This window comes from Apostichopus japonicus, chromosome 20 (genome assembly GCF_037975245.1).
Source record: "Apostichopus japonicus isolate 1M-3 chromosome 20, ASM3797524v1, whole genome shotgun sequence".
NCBI classification, from domain to species: Eukaryota; Metazoa; Echinodermata; class Holothuroidea; order Aspidochirotida; family Stichopodidae; genus Apostichopus; species Apostichopus japonicus.
The window spans coordinates 4,240,170-4,260,335 of NC_092580.1; the positions used below are offsets into that span (position 1 = coordinate 4,240,170).

General features: G+C 38.5%; 1 protein-coding gene across 5 annotated transcripts in view; it reads right to left on the bottom strand.

Annotated features, from left to right (window-relative positions):
- The window catches only part of LOC139961432 (dnaJ homolog subfamily C member 2-like), a 118,632-nt gene that overhangs the window by 25,929 nt on the left and 72,537 nt on the right, over positions 1-20,166 (bottom strand). For 2 of the 5 annotated variants that reach the window (XR_011790886.1, XM_071960587.1), the window contains exons 4-16: positions 14,730-14,959; positions 14,194-14,256; positions 13,359-13,437; positions 12,730-12,883; positions 9,656-12,625; positions 8,570-8,686; positions 7,940-8,047; positions 6,090-6,358; positions 5,246-5,326; positions 3,416-3,621; positions 1,941-2,061; positions 1,294-1,376; positions 550-629 (exon numbers count right to left, since the gene is read on the bottom strand). The exons of 2 other annotated variants lie outside the window; for them this stretch is intronic. Coding sequence is in view for 2 of the 3 variants with exons in the window: in XM_071960587.1 (XP_071816688.1) it covers positions 550-629; positions 1,294-1,376; positions 1,941-2,061; positions 3,416-3,621; positions 5,246-5,326; positions 6,090-6,358; positions 7,940-8,047; positions 8,570-8,686; positions 9,656-12,625; positions 12,730-12,883; positions 13,359-13,437; positions 14,194-14,256; positions 14,730-14,959 (4,561 nt within the window). In the remaining variant the exon portion in view is untranslated. Of the gene's footprint in view, positions 1-549; positions 630-1,293; positions 1,377-1,940; positions 2,062-3,415; positions 3,622-5,245; positions 5,327-6,089; positions 6,359-7,939; positions 8,048-8,569; positions 8,687-9,655; positions 12,626-12,729; positions 12,884-13,358; positions 13,438-14,193; positions 14,257-14,729; positions 14,960-20,166 lie in introns of those variants that run through there. One more of the 5 variants, XM_071960592.1, reaches the window with a different exon arrangement.

Below are 20,166 nucleotides of genomic sequence, written 5' to 3' on the forward strand. Positions count from 1 at the left end.
TATGACAAGCTAAACATTTTGACAACTTCCATGCTGAGTGTTACAATAAGACACAAACTAACAGGGAAATTATTTTAAGGATTTCTGCTGGTTGTCCCTGGGATTCCCACTTCTTACATTTTGGTTGTCTCACAGCCAAAAAAAAGAAGGAACATGGCAACATCCCAAAGCATATTATCTAAAACTAACAACTTTCAACAGAGCCTAGCCCTGAAACGGACAAGGATGCACCGATTCGTATTTCATTTGCAACAACTTTGCTTGAGCAGTACCGATACTAACTGCAAGAACCACTCCTTCCATACTCCCTCCCCTTTCCCCTCGCCCTAAACCCCGCCAGAAAATGACGTATGTGAATGCCAAATCACGCTGAACAATTTGTGGAAACAGAGCAAAGTAGGCATCATTGTAAAACCGATGGTGAGAAGAAGTCCCACCCTTTCCCTTCTTTCTCCCCCAACAATACATAAACAATGAGGAACAACAACATACTGAAATACAACAAGGTTTAGTATAAAGTGAAGTCAATAAATAAACAATGAGACTTACCCTTAGTATCTCTTCTCTGGCATTATTCCAGACTTTGGTGACATGGGCATCCTTCCCTCTGCAGAATTGATTTGCTACACCTGAGGAAGCAATAAATTATACCAAATCTGGGTAAAGGTTACTTGCTAGGAACACTCACTAGTGATATATCATCACAGAAGCTCTCTCTGACTTTTTATCTACTAATGGCTCTGCCAGGCTAAAGACAAAGTCGAGTTACAATGTTGAATATTTGGAAGCCACCCGGTAACAGTGAAAGTTGTCAATCCATAAACCCTTATGGGATTCTCCCACATTCGTGGTGGCTTAAGCATCGGAAAAAGGACTGCCTGATTATTATCATTATTGATTACTAGCTAATATTCCAACAACACGAGGGTGCACCTGTCGACCAGTTTTTTTACTTCAAAACATTATGCTAAGTCAACAAAATGCTCTTAAATTGTCACCAATGTGGAAACTATTCAATGTAGGGTGATTATAGCCAAGGGCTGGAATACTTTGTTCTCAGCTTGGTGGGCTTTGAGTTAAAGGATGACTTAAAGGCACAATTTTAGTCCTGATAAGTCAATACAGGCCGAGGCTAAAGAAACAAAATGAGTGCTAGTAATGATTCTATAGTAGGTATAGTATTATATGTATAGTATTATCAGTCACTTCAACATAGCATATCTTATCACCCCCCTCTCCCCTTCCTTCCAACCCCCCCTCCCTCCCAGATTTAAATCAAACCACGATCTTTACCTTTCATGCGATCGTCGTCTCTGGTAAAAAAGAAACTCTTGACTGTGGGGATCTTGGTCGGTGGCTCTTCAGTGGTTTCTTGTCTTCAAAAAGAAATGAATTCCAAAAATCAAAAATCAATTAAAATCAATTTATTTAGCCTTTCTTACTAATTGTCTTATTTTTAAGTGGTTTAGATTTCCACACTCCAGTAAGAAACATAGCATCAATAACATCAAGATTTCCTATACCGATGCTAGAAATCTCTCCATTCAAAGAAGACTAAGTCCATAAGGTTATAATGCGGTGAGTCACGCCAAACTTTAAAGATGAGATCATTTCTGAAGTAGTGGTCTCTATGGTAACTCTGTGTATTCTCCAGTAAAACCAGGTGCACCGATTGGCTAATGGAAGTAATTGTCACAGTTTAAATTTATTTCACACCTGCCCTCAGTAGCTGTTGCCGATCAATGTGGGGAAAGTTGTGACGCTAGTCACTTTTGAATTGGTCTCGTAAATCCGAAAAACAAGTAGATATACAGACAGACCAACAAACTAAAATTCCTTGGTTTGTCATCCTAAATGTTCCTAAAGGCCTTCTCAAAGCTTTTCCTATTGAGATTATTAAACGTATTATATAACGTATAATTAAAAGAGTAAATAGTTACTTTTTTTCAGATTCCTGGTCTTCCTTTGATTCCATTTCCTCCTCGCTATCACTACTGTCCCATCGCAGTTTCTTCTTCTGGGTAAAAACATGATCTGTGAATGGAACAGCCTCTTCTACATCTGCAAAAAAAAAAAATGATAAAAAAGACACATCTGTTAATAATTACTCCAATACATGGAAGGATTACATATGAATTTGTTAAACAGCGAGAAAAAGGATGCTTTCACAAAAGAATATAACTTTTGGTGAGGCATTTTGTCAGTATCTCCTTTTTCTTCAACCTGCCATTCCATAGTGCAACAAATTTCTTTACCCTTCATTTTATCCTATATGCAATGCAAAAATGCCTGCTTGTGAAATATAACAAGTCTGAACAATGTGAAATGGCATCCATTATGGCAAAGAGGAGATTTTCACTGCTACAGGGTTTTAAGGCCATTATCTTTGGTTTTGATGATGCATCATTTCAGTCCTTTAAAAAGGTGTCAAAACTACAGCACGATCTCTATGTATTTTTAGCTCTTTAGAGAGAAGCTTAAGGACATTATCCTTCACTTATGTAACAAACAATTTACCTAACACCCATTAAATAATATGGAGCAAAACCTTTCCCCAACTTCTAGGTAGCAATGCTCTACAAGAAGTGAAGTAATGGGGGGGAGATAAGTGTGAGGAGGGGGGATAGCACTAGTTGGTCTGTCTAGACTTGGTCAAGTCCTCACTTGCACATTTTTGGAACAACAACACTATTATACCTACCAAATGAGTGAAAAACTTTGCTTATCTCTTTGAGTGAAGTGTTTATCATAATTTATCTATAATATAGGTAAATTAATGGATGGGCCAATGGGGTATCTTTCACATTCTTCAACCTTGTGTCACTGTTAAATAAGCTAATCTTGTGTTGGAATCTACTTTGATATCTCAATGTACCTCTTGAGCCTATTTTGAGCCTTGTTCTTTCATTTATCAGAGTAGGCATACAGCCAGCTCATAACATCTTTTATTTTCCTCTGAGGTTCAAAGAGAATTAACATTGCAGTAGTGGCTTGCAAAAGGAAACCTTGGTTATGAACCGCATAGATGGTACCAAGGGCTCAAACCTCGACACTCAACGTCAGCGGCGGAGCTAGGGCAGAATGGTCTGTAGGGGCACTTTCGACACAATCTAAGCAGAGCGCCACCACAGGTTGGAGCGGAACGACAGAAATTTTTTGAGTAAAGTTACTCCCTAGATCGCCAGAAATGACCCTTTCCAAGCCTTGCTAATTTGCAGATAATGTGACAAATGTTAATAGGTTGATGAGAGCACAATAAAAAGTCAATAATCGCGAATAAGTAAAAAGTGGTAAAAAGCTGAAAAAGGCGCCAGCAGTCCATTTGAGTCCGTCAGGGGATCCGCCCCCCCTTACTGTATGGACGCGCTCCGCCACTGCTCAATGTAATCTACATCAAACATGAGAGAAATCTTACCTTGGTCATTCTGCTTATCCTCCTTGCTGTCCTCATCAACATTACTAAAGAAACTGAAAGAGGCAGGGCCTTCTTGAGAAAAGGCAGATTTCAGATCAGTTGTAACTTCGGAGAAAAGTTCTTTAGAGACTTCAGGAAGAGGATTGTCAGGGTCATCTTCATCACCTTTCTTGTTCTTCTTCCTCCTCTTAGCTTTTGTTGGTTTGCTGTCGAAGAAAAGAAAGATTTTACGAAATCGTCTTGTTTTTTCTTGGTGTACAATTTATGCTTGGTACTTGTACTTGGTACCAACATTGAATCGTCTTCTTTGAAAGAAAAAATAACAATTTTTAGAGAACCATAGGACCTGTAATAGCAATGCCACTGGTTGAACTTCTGTTTGAGCCAAACAGTTGCTTTCCCTGTTTTATGACTTTTCTTACAAGTTTGTTAACCTTTTCTGTTTAGCCTTTGCATTCATTGCATGAAGAAATAGAAAAAAAACATCTTATAAATTAGCCCACCTCTCTCTTTGATGAAAAAATTGTTAGCAAACCCACAGGGCTTGCCTCATAGAATTCCCTCATTTCAAATGCCAATCTAGGTAACAATTATCCTTGCTTTTTCCACTTTCCTTACCATGTCATAATTTAGGTTAGGCTATCTGTTTAACCTTTTGAATACATGAAATACTTCCTTTTTTTTTGGTCTTTATCAAAATTTGATGATACTTTGTAAATGCAACAAACAGCAGTGTGAATGATGTCGTCATGGCAATTGAGCTGTAAATGGTTTTGTATTTCTTTGCAGTATTTAACATATCCACAGGGGGGAGGGGGGGGAGAATTATTTCCACAAGAGTAGCATTTTGATCAAATTCTAAATACCAATGACTTTGACAGCTTAGCAAACATTTAAAGACTAAATCAAGAAGATTATAACCAGAAAGTAATTATTTGGGACATCTAACATTAAGACATTAAAGACCATCTAATGTGTTCCCTTCTATTAATCATATCTCTAGGTAGGAACAAGATATTGAGATGGGGGTTTTCTATTGACAGTGGGGAAAATTTGTCTTTATTTAGATCATTATTTACATTGATTGCCACTGAATTATCACTTAGTATACCTGATATGTGCTACTTCCACTTTATATTATTAATATAAATATAATATAATGTTAGTAATTTAATGTGTATCTTAAAACATTAAACTGATGTTTAGGAGGTTAAATGGCTATGTTACTAAAGGTCTAAAGTTCCTGAAAACTGTCAACTTTTAGTTCTTTTGGCCAATGTTTGGTGGATTGTATCTTAACACGTCAATGTAAAGAAATCTCACTGCATTTACACTAAGTTTCCCAGGGCTATTATTACCATGTATTTAGTTGTAATTTGTTTTGGATTGGGAAGGAAGTGGACATCTGTCTAAGCAAGAGCTGGGAGTACGAAAGAATATAAGAAACCTGAAAAAACATTTTCTTTGATATTTTCATATCCTAACTGACACACATATATCATATACACAAGACATCTAGCATATCTTTCTGCAAACTAAACCCTTTGCATGTAAATATTACTATTTTCATGTGTTCTGTTCACCAATTGATTAGGTATTATCTTGATGTATTTACTATATATATTGTATATTTATTATATAGGTATTATATAGGTATAATAATGATATTGATTAGGTATTATCTTGATCATGTATGATCTCTTAACCCCACTCTGCTAAAACTTGTGAGCACTATGGTTAGAGGGAGTTAATTCTGTGCTTGTGGGTTTTAATATGTCAGATACATTCTCCACATGCATCGTCCAATTAATTGTATGAAATGTTATTTACCTGTCATCTTCCTCCACCTTTGGCAGTACGAATTTGGAGTGGTCTTCACGAGTTGGATCAAAGTGAAGGTAATTCATGTCCCTGGAAGGAAATGATCAAACAACAAAGTCAAAATTGGGATAAAAATTAACAAATTTGGAGACAATTTTACCAAACTTGGTAAACACAACTTAATAAAGATAGTACTTTATTGCCACAAAAAAAAATCTTCCAGGATTTTTTTTTGCACCAAGTAAACATGAATCAAGATTCTAAATATTTCATCACCATGACACCCTTTCATATTAGCTCTAACCACAACAAATTAGAAACATATTTCAACAGAAGATCAATTTATCTGAACTGAAACTATACAAGTCAAGCAAATGAAAGTGCATTGTGAAGGGACAGTATCAAACCGTAACCAAAAGTCAAATGCAATAAACTCATTTAGACCAACTTTTTTTTCCTTTTTTGCAAATGAATCTACAATTTTACCAAACCTAACCTTTATGATGCAATGTAAGATTGCAATTAATAAACTGTAAGAGGTCCTCCTAGATTTGGTCGGTAACTGAAGATTAACGGGTGAGTAATTAATCAATTCTATGCAATTCTCTCCATGTCATCAATAGGTCAGTTTTTTAAGTTAGTATAAATCACATAAAACCAATCAACTTGGAAAGCTTTCTGATTTTTTAATTCATCAATTGGAAATGAAACTTCATTAGTTCACTTTATAACAAACACCATACAAAATTGAGAGATCACAACCATTCCATAACTACATTAAAAATTAATTTCTCCTTTTAGGTGAGGCAATGTCATATATATATCACTTTGCAGGACTCTGGAGAAAATTTACCGAAACTGTGATTTCTTGTCCTCGCCATCTTTCTTCCGCGGCAGCAGTTTCCCGAGGACGTTCTCGAGAACAGCCAATGACCTGGCTTTCTCGGCTTCAAAGTCTATCGTTTCTGGATCGACAGCCTCGCCCTCTTTCTTCTTGCTTCCATTGCTCTCCGCATTCTCCTCACTGACATCTTCATCATCGATGTCATCCGCATCTTCCGCAAACCTCTCGTCCAGTTTGAACCTCTGGTCGTCCCCAAACTTATCTTGTAACTTCAGCAACTGAGAGTACCATTGAGAAAGTCAAAACAATGTTTTACATATTTACTTCACAGGTATAAAGATAAATGCACAACATGTTAAAACAACCTTTGTTTTTGTTGGTAGTATTCACTGTGTGTACTTAATGTAATTTTGTTTACCAAAACACCTGTTTTTATTGACTTGTGTGTACATGTAAGCAAATAAATTGAATTTGAACTGAATTTGAATATTACCTGAATTGCATTTATTTGTCAATTTTGATAGAAATTGCTTTAAAATATAAATCCCTCAGCAAGTCAAGTTAACAATGCAAGTCTGACTGACCTCATCACAAGTTGATATTGTAAGAGTTCTCACTCTGCAGGAACCTAAAAGATAAGCCCAGAACACCTTTAACGCCATAACTATGCACGTTACATCTGGTGGCAACAGTCTTTATTCTAATCTTTATCGGAGTTTAAAAAATGCAAATTTGGTAGTTTTTGGAATGTGTTTTCTAACACTTTCCTGATAGTCTTAATAATTTGAAAGAATTGTCAACTGTCGTGTTTCATCAAAGGGAATTGTTGGAACCGTGTCACAATTACCGGAGACCACTGAAGTTGCTATGGTGAACGACACCATGACCCAATGGTCGTTTACTTCAACTTATTGCTGTAAATTTTATCCCGGGAGTTCTGCAATTGTAGATGTCTGCTTAAAAGTGTATTATAACCAAAGTTGGACTGACTCACAACATTGGCGTGGATCTTACTTGACGTATACATCTCATAAAACTTTGTTAGGGTCCGCTCCTCGGTATATCGAAAGACAACGCCCTACTCGAAACCACCGTTTAATTGAACCATTGTTACGACAGACACCATGTACAGGACGGGATCTATAATTTATGCAGGCACGTTTCTTGAACTCCACCATTGTTGATGGAGTAATGCAATATTGTTGATTATGAGGTTTTTGTGTGATTTTGTTTTAGGATTTTCATACTTATTTGTGTTGGAAATAGTTCTACACATGGTGAGTTCATCTGTACCTATAAGCCCCACCGTTCCCTATAGTGATCCTGACATCACAACATTTTAACAAGGAAGATTTATATCTTTTTACGGTACCCCGAAAGGACAGGCTATAAGAAATTCTCACACAATGACTGAAACCAATACGGCCTGGACTGAACTTCCTGAACTGTATTCACTCGGGATTGGTCAGAAGATTTGGGCAATGGTGCCGTCGGCTCGAGATGGAAGTATACAAGCTTCAAGCCAATTTACCAATATTGGTCTTGCGCAAATTCTCCTTATTAGATTAGGGGGTCAAGCATTTGCATATTGGGATAGCTTGACCACCTCTGAACAGTCAGATTACGAGAACATAAAGGAGAACTTGAAAGATGTATTCAGAAAGCGCAACTTTATTGCGACATTTTCAAACATTTATTAACGCTAGATCCTGTTTCCCAGCGAACCACTGGAAGTGTTTAGGGCCGAGATATGACTATCTGATCAGGATAGTAGTACAGCAGTATCCGATCACCTGATAAAGGATTTCTGATGGGGAAGTGGGTGAGCTCCTTATGTGTCCAAAGTGGGGTCATCTTACCTTCGTTCCCCGCTCTCCTTCAAACTGAGGTTTTATTTGGAATCTTTCATCGTCAGAAGATGAGTTTTCTTCCGCATCATCAGAGTCATCAAACAGTGTCATCTGCTTCTAAGAATTAAAAGAATGAAAAGAGAACACAATATCACAGAGTGAGTTAATGTAAGTAAGGATTTGAAGTATAAAACAGCCTGAAGCCCCTGCAACTATGTCCTTAGAATTCTGATGGTAGTTAAGAATGTGTTCAAAATCTTTTGCAAATGCAATATCTTTGGTTTGGAAACCACATATGACAATAAACACCTTCCATAGTACGTTATTCCAGCATTCAAGGTCCGATCCGGAAAAATAAATCAAAAGAGTCGAGAATCTTTGAGCAGAATGTTACAGAGCCTAGATTGGAAATGGATAGGTATTTTAAACCATTCTTTTCAACAACCTGTTACACTATGAATATTCATGAAGCAAAGTTAATACAATAACATTGCATAATTTCTAGGTGACTTAATGTTGATTGGCAACATCTGTAGCTTCAGGATACCAAAGATCAACTAAAGCAGCATATTGAGTGGATTTTGATAAAATAGTAAAAAAACACAAAAAGCCACAATAAATCACATTTAATTATCTTACCTCTTTTGGTTGTTCCTTATTCCTGGTTTCCTGATCTTCTTGCTCAGAGTCAGAAAGATCTTCACTGGTTGATTCAAATCTCATGTGATTCTTGCCACTGGATTTCTCTCTTGAGTCCTAGAAATATATATAGGAAGATGAAGAATTACTCACTTTTTCCTCCAAATTCTCCACAAATAATTTCTTACTTTGTTACCACACATTTCCTTCTATTTTGTCCTATAGGACAAATCTGACACATGAGAAATTATATATTAATCAAAGTTTAAACCATAAAAGTAGTGACCTTCACATTTAATGGGATTTTTTTTACTAATTCAAGTTAATAATCTCAAGGACAGTATAATTATTTAAGAGGACCTACCATGAGGTACATTTTAACAGTCAATATCTCAAGAACAGTGTTATCATTTAAGAAGACCTTCTACCATGAGGTGCATTTTCCTGAAGTTTTTTTCAATGTTTTCTCCAGTTGTTTGCCATGAGCGTCTTTTTTGACGGATACCAGCACATTATAAATGTCCAATATTATTATTATTATTGTTCAGATTTGTTTAGGTAGGAAATCCATTCTGCTTGTTTTATCTCACAAGCTAGGTTGAGTCATACTGTATACTTCTTTCACTGTTGTGTAAGACTTCTCAATATACCATCTAAATTTTTTCTAAGAACAAACATTTTGCAATTCTTCAACAGAACTTGAATAAATACAGAGAGAGAACAAAACCCAACCCTAGTTTTAATGTCAGGTGTTTTTATGCATCAGGAACACTTTGAACAAGACGACCTATATATTACAGTATGTATCCTGTTTCTGCTCAAACACACATATACCATGTTGATATCATAAAATATAATAATATTTAGATTGATAAAGCCCAGACTTATCCACTGAGTTCTCAAGGCCAATCACAATATTAACCTGGTCAACGATAACCCTGTCAAACATAGAGACAATCCCTCCCTTGTTCCTTGAAAAGTCAATCGATCTGCAATCGATCGATCGAAGTGCACTCAAAGGGTTTTAAAAACTTTCTACTTGAAAGTAAGCAAAGTATTGAACCTATGAAAATGATTTTGACTTACCACAGCAGCCAATGCCTCTTTTATTGCTGTCTGTTTCTGCTTTAGCTCAGCTTGTCTCTCTTTTACAGCTTTCAGTCTCTTCTGGTTTGACATCTCAGCGACATCCTCAAAACTTTTCTTCCTTCCTTCGGTCGTCAGAGCAGAGTCTGTACCCAGATGCTTCATCGGACCACCTTCCACCACTCGATTTTCTAAGACACTTTTCTCAACCCTGTCCGAAAACTGCCTTCCACTTTCTTCTCTCGACGAAGTCTTTACTCTCTTACTCTTTTTAAGCTTTTCTCCTCTTTCACCCGCTACCAAACTCTGCATCCCTCGGTCTGTTCCACCTTGGGAGCCTTCCCTACCATCCTGACCATCATCACTTCCACCCTTCTGAACATCCTCCTCTATTATGATTTTGCTCCTTCTCTTGTCTCTTTTAGTCCTGCCGTCTACCACCGCGCTCTCCCCTACCACTTTCGAAACCGATGACGTAGACTCTTCCAAACCGGTCGGCTCATTTCCTCCTTTGACCGAGTCGGTTTCCTCACTTACATCATTCTTATCTCTACTTTTCCTCTGCTTTTTCTTGCTCTTCTTCTTCTTCTGTTTGCTCTCGTCCATCTCTGTGCTAGAACTTTCATCGTCTGCATCCAAGTCTCTCCTCTCACTTTCTTCGCCTGCTTGCACTGCACCTGCAAGATGTTTGCTGTTAGGAATGTTTATACTCCCACCAAAGCCAGCATCTTTTCCCTTCATATTCTTAAAACTATTCTTGTTTTCTCTATCCACTTCACTCTTCCCGTCAAATCCACTATTCTTCTCGGATGAAATCGACCCCTTCTCCGATTTCGAATTTGGCTCCTCTGCGGTGCCACTGATCCTGAGAGGTGGGAACCCTCTCACTTGTGATTGTCCTTCCTGCTTGTCATAAGAATCCATCTTTTCAGTTTCATTCTTATCATCTTTTGAATTAACAGTCTCTCTAGCATTGTCATCACTTCTTTCCTCCTCCAACTGTTTCCTAAAATGAAGCATCCCTTTAAATTCTTGAAACAAAATCTTTTTTTTCCTTCTTTTTCTCTTCTTTGATGATCCAGCTTTATCTTCATCAGAGCTATCACTCTGACTAAGAACTTCATCAGAGATACTCGATTCATCTTCTACTGCCTCTATCGCATCCTCTGGGTCATCCTCTGGAAGGTAACCCTGTTCTCTCAGCACCACTCTGTCAAGCACCAGAAGTTCGAATCCTTCGGAGGAATTACGATTTTGCACCGAGAGAGATGAACCGAGTTTTCTAACATCACTCTCCTTATTTTTATTTTTTTCATGAGTCTCTTTAAGTTTGAACTTTTCAAGTTCCTGTTCTTTGTACTCTTTACCTTCTTTTGTACTTCTCAAATTCTTCGCAAGTTTTTCACTACCTTCGACTTCTTCTTCAACATTTTCATCACACGTGGAGTCTGACTCTTCACCCGTTTCCTCGGCAACAGCATCCTCTCTAACCTCGTCCTCATCACATTTCCCATCCTCTGTTTTCTCATCCTCGCCGTCTGAACTTGAACTGTCAACCTCACTTTGCCGCTGGTTTGACAGAGAGATCAAGTTGCGCACAAACGAGGTACTGGCATCTTTTTCGCCAATACTGTCACTATCCTCTGGCACAATCTCCTTCTCCTTAACTTCAAATTCCGACCCTTTGATGCCAAATGTTTCTTTCAGTGGGCTACTTTCTGGCAGCGTATCTAAATTCTCTAACTGAGGCAGACTTGTGTTTGAATCTACCTTGCTGTTGGTTTCCTCTAAAATCGGATCTCTTTCTAACCCTATCAAAGTTGTTTCCTTCGATTCTTCGACATTTCCGACGATTCCTAAATTTACATCTTTATTTTGGGAAATCCCTTTCGATTTCATCTCTTCGATTATAGATGAGATTCCATCATCTGACTCTTCGACTCCCTCGACTACTTTCCCAATATCGTAATCAGAAAGTTGCTCTGAAGAACTGTCTTTTCCATCAAGTTCATCTCCCCGATGCTTATCATCGTCTAACTTAAAGGAGACGTGTAAATCATTTCTTGAGGCCTTTTCTGTTATTTCTTCATGGTCGTTATCATTATATTGCCGGTCACCGACAGGCTTCTGTACCTTTAGTATTGATTTCTCAGTCTCGCTGTTCATCGTCGAGTCTGGGTGATTTCTACTGTCACATTCTTCTGTCAAGGAAGGCTCTGACGTGTTTACCGCTTTAGATATTACCTCATGTGTTACATCTTCTTCATGTGCTTCTGGTGAACTTGAATCGCGGTTGTCGAAAAAATTAAATTGATAACTGTTTGAATCTCCTGTTCTAACCTTCGTTGCTTTCACTAACTTGGAACCCTTGGTCCCTGTCTCATCGATGTGACCTTTGACCGTTTCATTTATATCACCACAGATTTGACGCCTCTTAGCTTTCGTGACCTCTGAACCTGAAATTTTGTCTGCGACAGCGGCACGTTGACCATATTCTGCCTTCCGTTTGAGACTGCCCTCTATGACACTTGAGTCCTCTGAAGAGCTCCCGTCGCTGAAGTACTTCTTCTTCGCACTTGCTCTCTTTTCACTAACTGAGCCAACCCTTTCCAACCTCCGGTCCGCATTTGTCTCAATTTTGTCAATGTCAAACCTGTGTCCATTTTGGGTTTCAGCTATGTCATTCCATTGACCTTTGAACCCAGCGTCACGAATCCTCTCAGAATGCACCGACCGGTCAGTTTCATGTTCCCATGGAAACTGTTTCTTCCTGTTGTGGCTGGACATTTTGCCCTCCCTCCACCCCTGGTTGTTGACTCCACTTTGATCCATTACCTTCTCTCTAACATCTTTAATCTGCTTCAGGTGATGGATATATTTAGATGGGTCAAACTTCACCACTTTCTTCCTATCCTTTGACCTCATGTAGACCACAGGTAGGACTCTACCGTACTTGCCGACCACCCAGTTCTGAAAGAAAAAGAAATTATTTTGTAAGCCAATTAATTAGAAACTTGCATCAAATTATCAGAAATGTCATGACTTGTTCTGTGACTTATTTTTTTCAGCCTCACCTTCTCACCAGCGATGCCAGTACCTGGAACAGCTTTCTTCATCGTGAAATCTGTCACTCCAGCTTTCTTCAAATTTTCGAGTAACCGGTCCCTTCGAGAGGGGCGGATGATGTTTTGAGCAATCTGAGGTTCTGCTACTTTCTCTTTGGACAATCTGAACGGATAAATAAACATATGTAAATTAAGTAATTCACTTAGGAGTTTTTCCAGTTTACCATGTGGCACTTATGGCTATTATTCTTATTTTTTCTTCTTCATCGTATTACTTTTCTTACTGGTTTCTGCAGTGAGTGTAGGGGTAAAATGGGGACTTCAAAAGGGCCAAGTGCAAAATCCTGTTTTCTATCTTCAATTTTTTCTTGTATATTAAGGGTCAAAGTTACTCACTTAAAACAGCATTTAATCTTTGATACTATAGTGAAAATGCGTATCTCTAACCATCGACTTCCACCCCCACCCACCATCCCACCCCCTCCTAGTCATGCCCATCTTCAATAAATTCCAATCATTAACCCTTTGGAAATATGTAGAATTTCCACTTTTTAATAAAGGAGAGTTAGTTATTTCCCCCTCCCACTGACAACAGATACTCAGGAGCAGTGCAGCACAAAGATGTTGCTAAGCCTCACCTGTCCAAGAAGTCTTCCTTGGCTTTCTCTATCTTCAGAGTTTTGCCTTGCCATCTTGTATTGTTGAAAGTACTAATCACTACGGGATGAAACAAAAAGTCAGAAAGAGACTTGATAGAACGATTTATACTGGAGTACTGGAAGGTCTACTTAACAATGTTGTGTGTGTTATTATAATGCTTATAATGCTCTGAGTCCAGTGGGGTTATGAATTCAAAATCGTCAAACCAGTTTTCTTGTGTCCTTCCAGTACTACTTCACTAGCATATTTTCGTTACAGTTTTGGGCATGAAAGAGTGTCTGAAGGGGACGTAGAAAACATTCTTTTTGAGAGGGGTGGGGAGACAAGAACAATGGTTTGTTGGCAATTAAAAGTTGCCTCTGATGAGGTATGAAAAGGCATGAGAAAAAGTTTGGAGATGACCTCAAAAGCATTAGCAATAACATGAAAGACAGTTGAAAGGACATGAACAAGGAGTTGGATTTGAATTAAATTGCATCAAAGGTGAGATGAAAAAGTAGCTGATTATGAAAACACTAGTTCATCACTGAATGTATTAACTAACATCAGTTCCCTTCCTTACCAGTTGAATCTGGTTTGGAGTAGTACACGAAGATGGTGAAATTTTAGAGACAAAAAAACCCACCTAACTGCTTTAGAGACAAAAAACCCACTCGACTGCTTTAGGCAAATCAATGCAGTATGTCTAACTCACAATATATCATACACATAACTCAAAAGTACAAACTGATGACAAAGTCTTCACAAAATTAACCAATGGTTTCTACGGATAACTCTAATTTATTTGCTGATGTGAAAATCTAAGGTACTTACACTTCTTCAATTGCAGCTCGTTGCCATGGAAATTAAAATGCGCGAAGCAATGATCCAACTTTCCTATCGGAAAAAAGTTCGGAAGAATTACACAGAATCTAAATAGGTTTTACATGCATGTACTTTGGGCAGCGATACAATAGTGTTCATCTGTCCTCCTAAGCTCCAATGCGGTGAGAGTTTGGTATATACTAAATAGCCCAGCCATTTAAATTGACCAGCCTATGATGTTTAAAGGGACATTATTCCACAAAACATGAAAAACACATTGGGAGACTTGCTAGAACACTCCCCAGTTTGGCTTACTTTCCATTGCTTTGGTAAAATCATGAAATTTCCCACGGTTTGTCATAATAAGTCCCAAGTAATGACTGTATCTTGTTACCAACTTCACCTGTGCTTTAGGTACAGAACTTTTTATAATTAAGCAACATCTTTCCTGACATAATTGACATAATTCAAGATATTTGAAGAAACCTTACCAATGGTTGGATCATTCCAATGCATATTACACTGTAGTTTACAATTACACTTACCATTGACAGAGTCTTTTTTGGCTAGATTGATGTCAGAGATGTCAGCAAACTTTCCAAACCTATCTCTGATTTCAGAATCTGTAGTGCTACTTGGAAGGCCTCCAACAAATATCCTCTTGACTTGCTCTTCCATCTTGACTTGCTCTTCCATCTCAATGACCATTTCAGACCAAATGAACCATGTTGTGTAGCTCAGTTGAAAAGTGGTAAAGCCCCAAGAAGAGCAAGGTCTGTTGATATGAAAAAATAGAAAACAATTTTTGAAAATTGTGGAAAGGTACAGTATGATGATAAATCTGTGTTTGAGTATTTTCTGGGACAGGCAAATCATTTGTTACTTCCATGTCTGTACTTTGGGCAGCAATACAATAAGTGTTAATCCGTCCATTTGTAACTTCTTATAAGTCGATCAAAACATGTTCTTTTAACTTCATTTATAAAAGAAGGGAGCACCCTTTGATACCCTTCTTGAAACACATTTGACAAAACGATAAAACTAGTATGTGACGTTATTACGTTTATCCCCTTCCCCCCCCCTCCCACCCTCTTATACGCTTAAAATATTGTAGTCACCCGCAAACTCACTTAACTAATTTTAGTAACAACAATCATGGAATGAGAGTCAAACGAAAGCTTATGAAAATAACGCAACTATTAACAGCTGGTTCAAAAAGTGACAGATCAAATCATTAGTTACGTAACGATCTCTTGCATAGGCATGTTACGAATATCACAGAGAAAAAGAAGAGTAAAAAAATCCAGATAGTGAAAACAAACAGTAAAAAGAGAAATATAGTCCCTGACAAAAACAAAGTGATGTAGAGAATGTTCCTCACAAATCGCCAGCTTAAAAATATTAGCCTAGTACTTAACCCCAATAGTGGCAAATTCCCTCGACCCATCAAACCATTTCTGCCGCCTCTGGTCTCTTTTTATCATATAAATCTCCTGGCTGCTGAACAGTCTCTCGCTAAGCACACTGGAATGTGGGCACATAAATACTTCAACTGGTGCTAATTTTCCAAGACGGGAAATCTGTGGTAGTTTAACTCCCACCAGTCTAATGGATTACATTTGCGCCCTAGTAATGGTTCTGAAATGAACATGTTTATGTCAAGTTTAAAATCAACTCCATCTGTCAACACCACATGCTGAACAGGCGCTTTTCTCCATTACGAATTGTGCATATTCCTTTAGAAAAAAGACCCTCGCTTTGAGCTGCATCACCTTCTTGCTGTTGGGCGGCAGAAACTACGGCAGGCGGGTCGTAAGCCACCTCAAACTCCAGCCAGTCAGCAGCTCTTTGATATGTTGCCTTGTCCGAGAAAAAAACTGTTTTAAAACGAGGATCTAGGAAACAGGCAAGTACTAGTAGCTTGTTTTCCTCCACTGTTGTAAAACGACGGTTGAGGGATGCCAACATGGTACTCGTAAGGGTCTGTATGCCCTGGTCATCCTTGTGTTTTGATAGAGAGCACTGCAGCTGTGCAGCATCGACACTGATGGAATAACCATTGATATGGTAGCTGATGCCAAAGACGCTTGCCGCGTAAGTTCTGCAAATCATCTCAATGTGGAAACAATTGTAGCAACAAGGTTCCACTGATTTGCCATTATCTCCACCAGGGCCTTCTTCTGTTCCAGGATTCTCTAACACATAAATGGAGCTGTTCCATCTCGTATAAACGTCCTGTAGTATATGGTGGCTTGGAATGTTGTGCTTTGTCTGCAAGGCACTCAGACGATGGTGGGCAAGAGGTGAATGGTTGAAATGCCCTGCTATACCACGGGCAACACTTAACATGTCATTCACTGACCGCTGGACGTTTATCATTTATCACCAGTTGGAGAGTATGTATTAGGCAGCTTGATGGTCGATGCCCGTCTGTGTCAAGCCTGCAATGATGTTGGCAGCGTTGTCCATCAATATCGTTACCACCTGATCCTTTCCAAGTTCCCATGTCACCAGCATTCCCTCAAGTTTGTCATAATAGGTCCCACGTAATAATAAACCCGGTCTATACTAGCCTAACTTCATACTTTTGCCACTGGCTTTAGACCTACTGTACATGTTAACATTGAACCTTTGCGTGGAGTAATTATTGAATACTCCACAATTTTAAAACAAATTATTTATTGCTATAGTCAGAGTCATAGAGGAGAAACCTTAATTTGATGTTGATTCCTAAATGCTTTTGGAAACACGCATCTCCCTGTTCTATAGATTAAGATGGAGTCAGAGTCGTGATAGGGAAGTCATGTGCTATTGAGTAAGATACACCGTCCTAACAGAATATTTTTGGCTGGAATTGAAGTTTTGGGGAAATTGTATTAGGCCTAGATATGCTTAATTTTACTTTATAAACACATTTTAGAACGATAAATCTCCCTGACACTTGACAGGATATGTTTTTCTGGATTCAGAGAAGCGGTGGAGAAATCATAAACTATTTGGAAGATTTCCTTTTTATTGGAGCCAAGACTTTGGTCGCACTTGCAGTGGAGAAGTTGAACAACTTGGCTGCCACTCCACCAGAAAGACAGGTTATTCTGTAGTTGTTCCCTTCAGGATATGTTTATGAGAGACGTTATGCCCTCACTAGAGCTAAATTAGGCCAATGCGAATTTCAGTAGCTGTACATTCATGCTAGCCTAGAACACAAGTAGGATGAAGAGCGACCTAGCCTAGGCCTATAACTTAGGACTTGTAATGATTGTTGTTATTCTAAGATATCGCCCTCTATTACCAGAGAGAGCATAACCCTGTAACGTATTGAAGAACATAATAAACCGACATAAAAATCCACAAGATTCTCCACTAATATTTACATGGTGACAGAATTGGGATCGATTTTTTTGCAATGGAAGGCCTACGTCCACCGGAGAATCTAATTTTGACAGGAAATGTTGCTGAACAGTGGAAGTTTTGGAAGCAGAAATTTACACTTTATAAACATGCTTCAGGCCTAAGCGCAAAGGACCCTATAGTACAGTGTAGTACGTTGCTACACATAATAGGCGATGATGCATTGCAGGTATACAATACGTTTACTTTCGCGACTGACGAAGAGAAAAAGGACCTAAACGTCCTGATACAAAAGTTCGAAGAGCATTTCTTACCACAGAAAAACGTAACATTTGAGCGACACGTATTCAATACGACATTTCAACGCGACGGTGAATCATTTGAACAATTTTTGACCGAGTTGAAAAATCTTGCTAAGACATGTGATTTTGGCACACTCACAGATGACCTTGTGAAAGATAGAATTGTGGTCGGACTCCGAGATGATGCAGTTCGAGCAAATTTGCTTGCAAAGAAAGACCTAGACCTTGCCAAAGCTGCAGAAATATGCAAAGCTTCAGAAAGAAGTAAAGCTCAGATGACACAACTGAACAAGTCTACGCGACAAAGTACAAGTGAAAGTGAAGTGTACACAGTCTATCATAACAGAAGTAACAAAGCAAATAACGATAAGCCTAGACAGTCTCGAAACTATGATAGGTCTAACACACAAAGCAATAGGCCTAGCTCAACTCGACACCAGTGCAGTAAATGTGGTTATAACCATGATCGCAGTGGATATTGCCCAGCAGAAGGGAAATCTTGTAATAATTGTGGCAAACCAAACCATTTTGCCAATATGTGCCGAACAAAATTAAATCAGTCAAAAGGCTCCAAGATACAACATGACAGGCGTAACCAACAAAAGGTACATACAGTAGACGAGGCAAACAGTGATACCGGTACAGAAGGATCCAGCAATTCAGACTTTTTCATTGACGTTCTAGAGTCTCAGCAATGCAAAACAGCTGATAGTGAATGGAACATCAATTTGTTAGTCGAAGATGAGAAAGTCAACTTCAAGCTTGACACTGGATCACAATGCAATGTGATTTCTTCATCAGTTTTGGAAAACATGGAGAATGTGAAGTTGCAGAGATCAAAGATGCATCTGATAACTTACTCAGGACACAAGCTACAACCAATGGGGAAGTGTGTACTCCTCTGTGAACACAAAAATCGGTACTATGACCTCAGTTTCCAAGTCGTCAAAGGAATGAAGAAGCCCTTACTTGGCTTGAAAGCGTGCACAGCCCTAGGACTGATTCAACGTATCGACAGTGTGGAGTCATCGAAAACTCCAGAACCACAGGACAATTACAGTGATGTATTTAAAGGACTTGGTTGTTTGCCAGGTAAAGTGACGCTCAAAGTAAAAGAAGGTAGTAGGCCAGTAGTTCACCCGCCCCGTAAAGTTCCCATTGCATTGAGAGAAGAGGTAAAAGAAGAGCTTAAACGTATGGTTGATTTAGATGTGATAGAGAAGGTCACTGAACCAAGTGATTGGGTTAGTAGTATGGTAACTGTCATAAAACCTGATAGAAAGAGGGTACGGATATGTTTAGATCCAAAAGATCTGAATGAGGCATTAGATAGAGCTCATTATCCAATGAAAACAGTGGAAGAAATCATAACTAGGCTTCCACAAGCTAAAGTTTTTAGTACTTTGGATGCAAATTGTGGGTATTGGCAGTTGGCCTTAGACTCAAAAAGTTCAAAATTATGTACTTTCAACACACCCATAGGGAGGTATAGGTACAAAAGGTTGCCTTTCGGTATTAATGCTGCCCCCGAAATATTCCAAAGAGTCATGACCGAATTATTCGATGATTTAAGTGGTGTAGAAGTCATGATGGATGACATCATTGTGTGGGGAGCTGATGAGGCTGAGCATAACATTAGGCTACAAAATGTCTTACAAAGATGTCAAGAAAACAATCTAAAACTAAACATAGACAAGTGTAAGTTTAAAGTCAGTGAAGTCAAATATATTGGTCACATATTGACATCAAATGGTATAAAACCTGACCCAAAGAAAATAGAGGCAATTCAGGAAATGCAGCCTCCAACAAATGTAACTGAGCTAAAGAGATTTCTGGGAATGATAAATTATGTTGCTAAGTTTATTAGGAATTTATCAGCTATCTCTGAACCTTTGAGAGTGCTCCTGCGTAAAGAAACAGTATGGCATTGGGAAGAAGAACAGGAAAAATGCTTCAATTCCCTAAAACAATTGATAACTAAAACTCCAGTACTACAGTATTTCGACACCAACAAACCTGTAACAGTAAGCGTGGATGCTTCAAAAGGTGGAGTTGGGGCTGTACTACTGCAAAATGAAAAACCAGTTGCATATGCATCGAAAACGTTCACAGATGCACAAACAAGATATGCACAAATTGAAAAAGAGTTGGCCGCTATTGTATTTGGATGCGAAAAATTCCATCAATACATATTTGGCAGGATGACATACATTGAAACTGATCATAAGCCCCTAGAGGCTATATTTAGGAAACCATTAAGTGTAGCACCCCCGAGGCTTCAGAGAATGTTGCTTAAGTTGCAAAAGTATCAGCTTACAGTTAATTATAA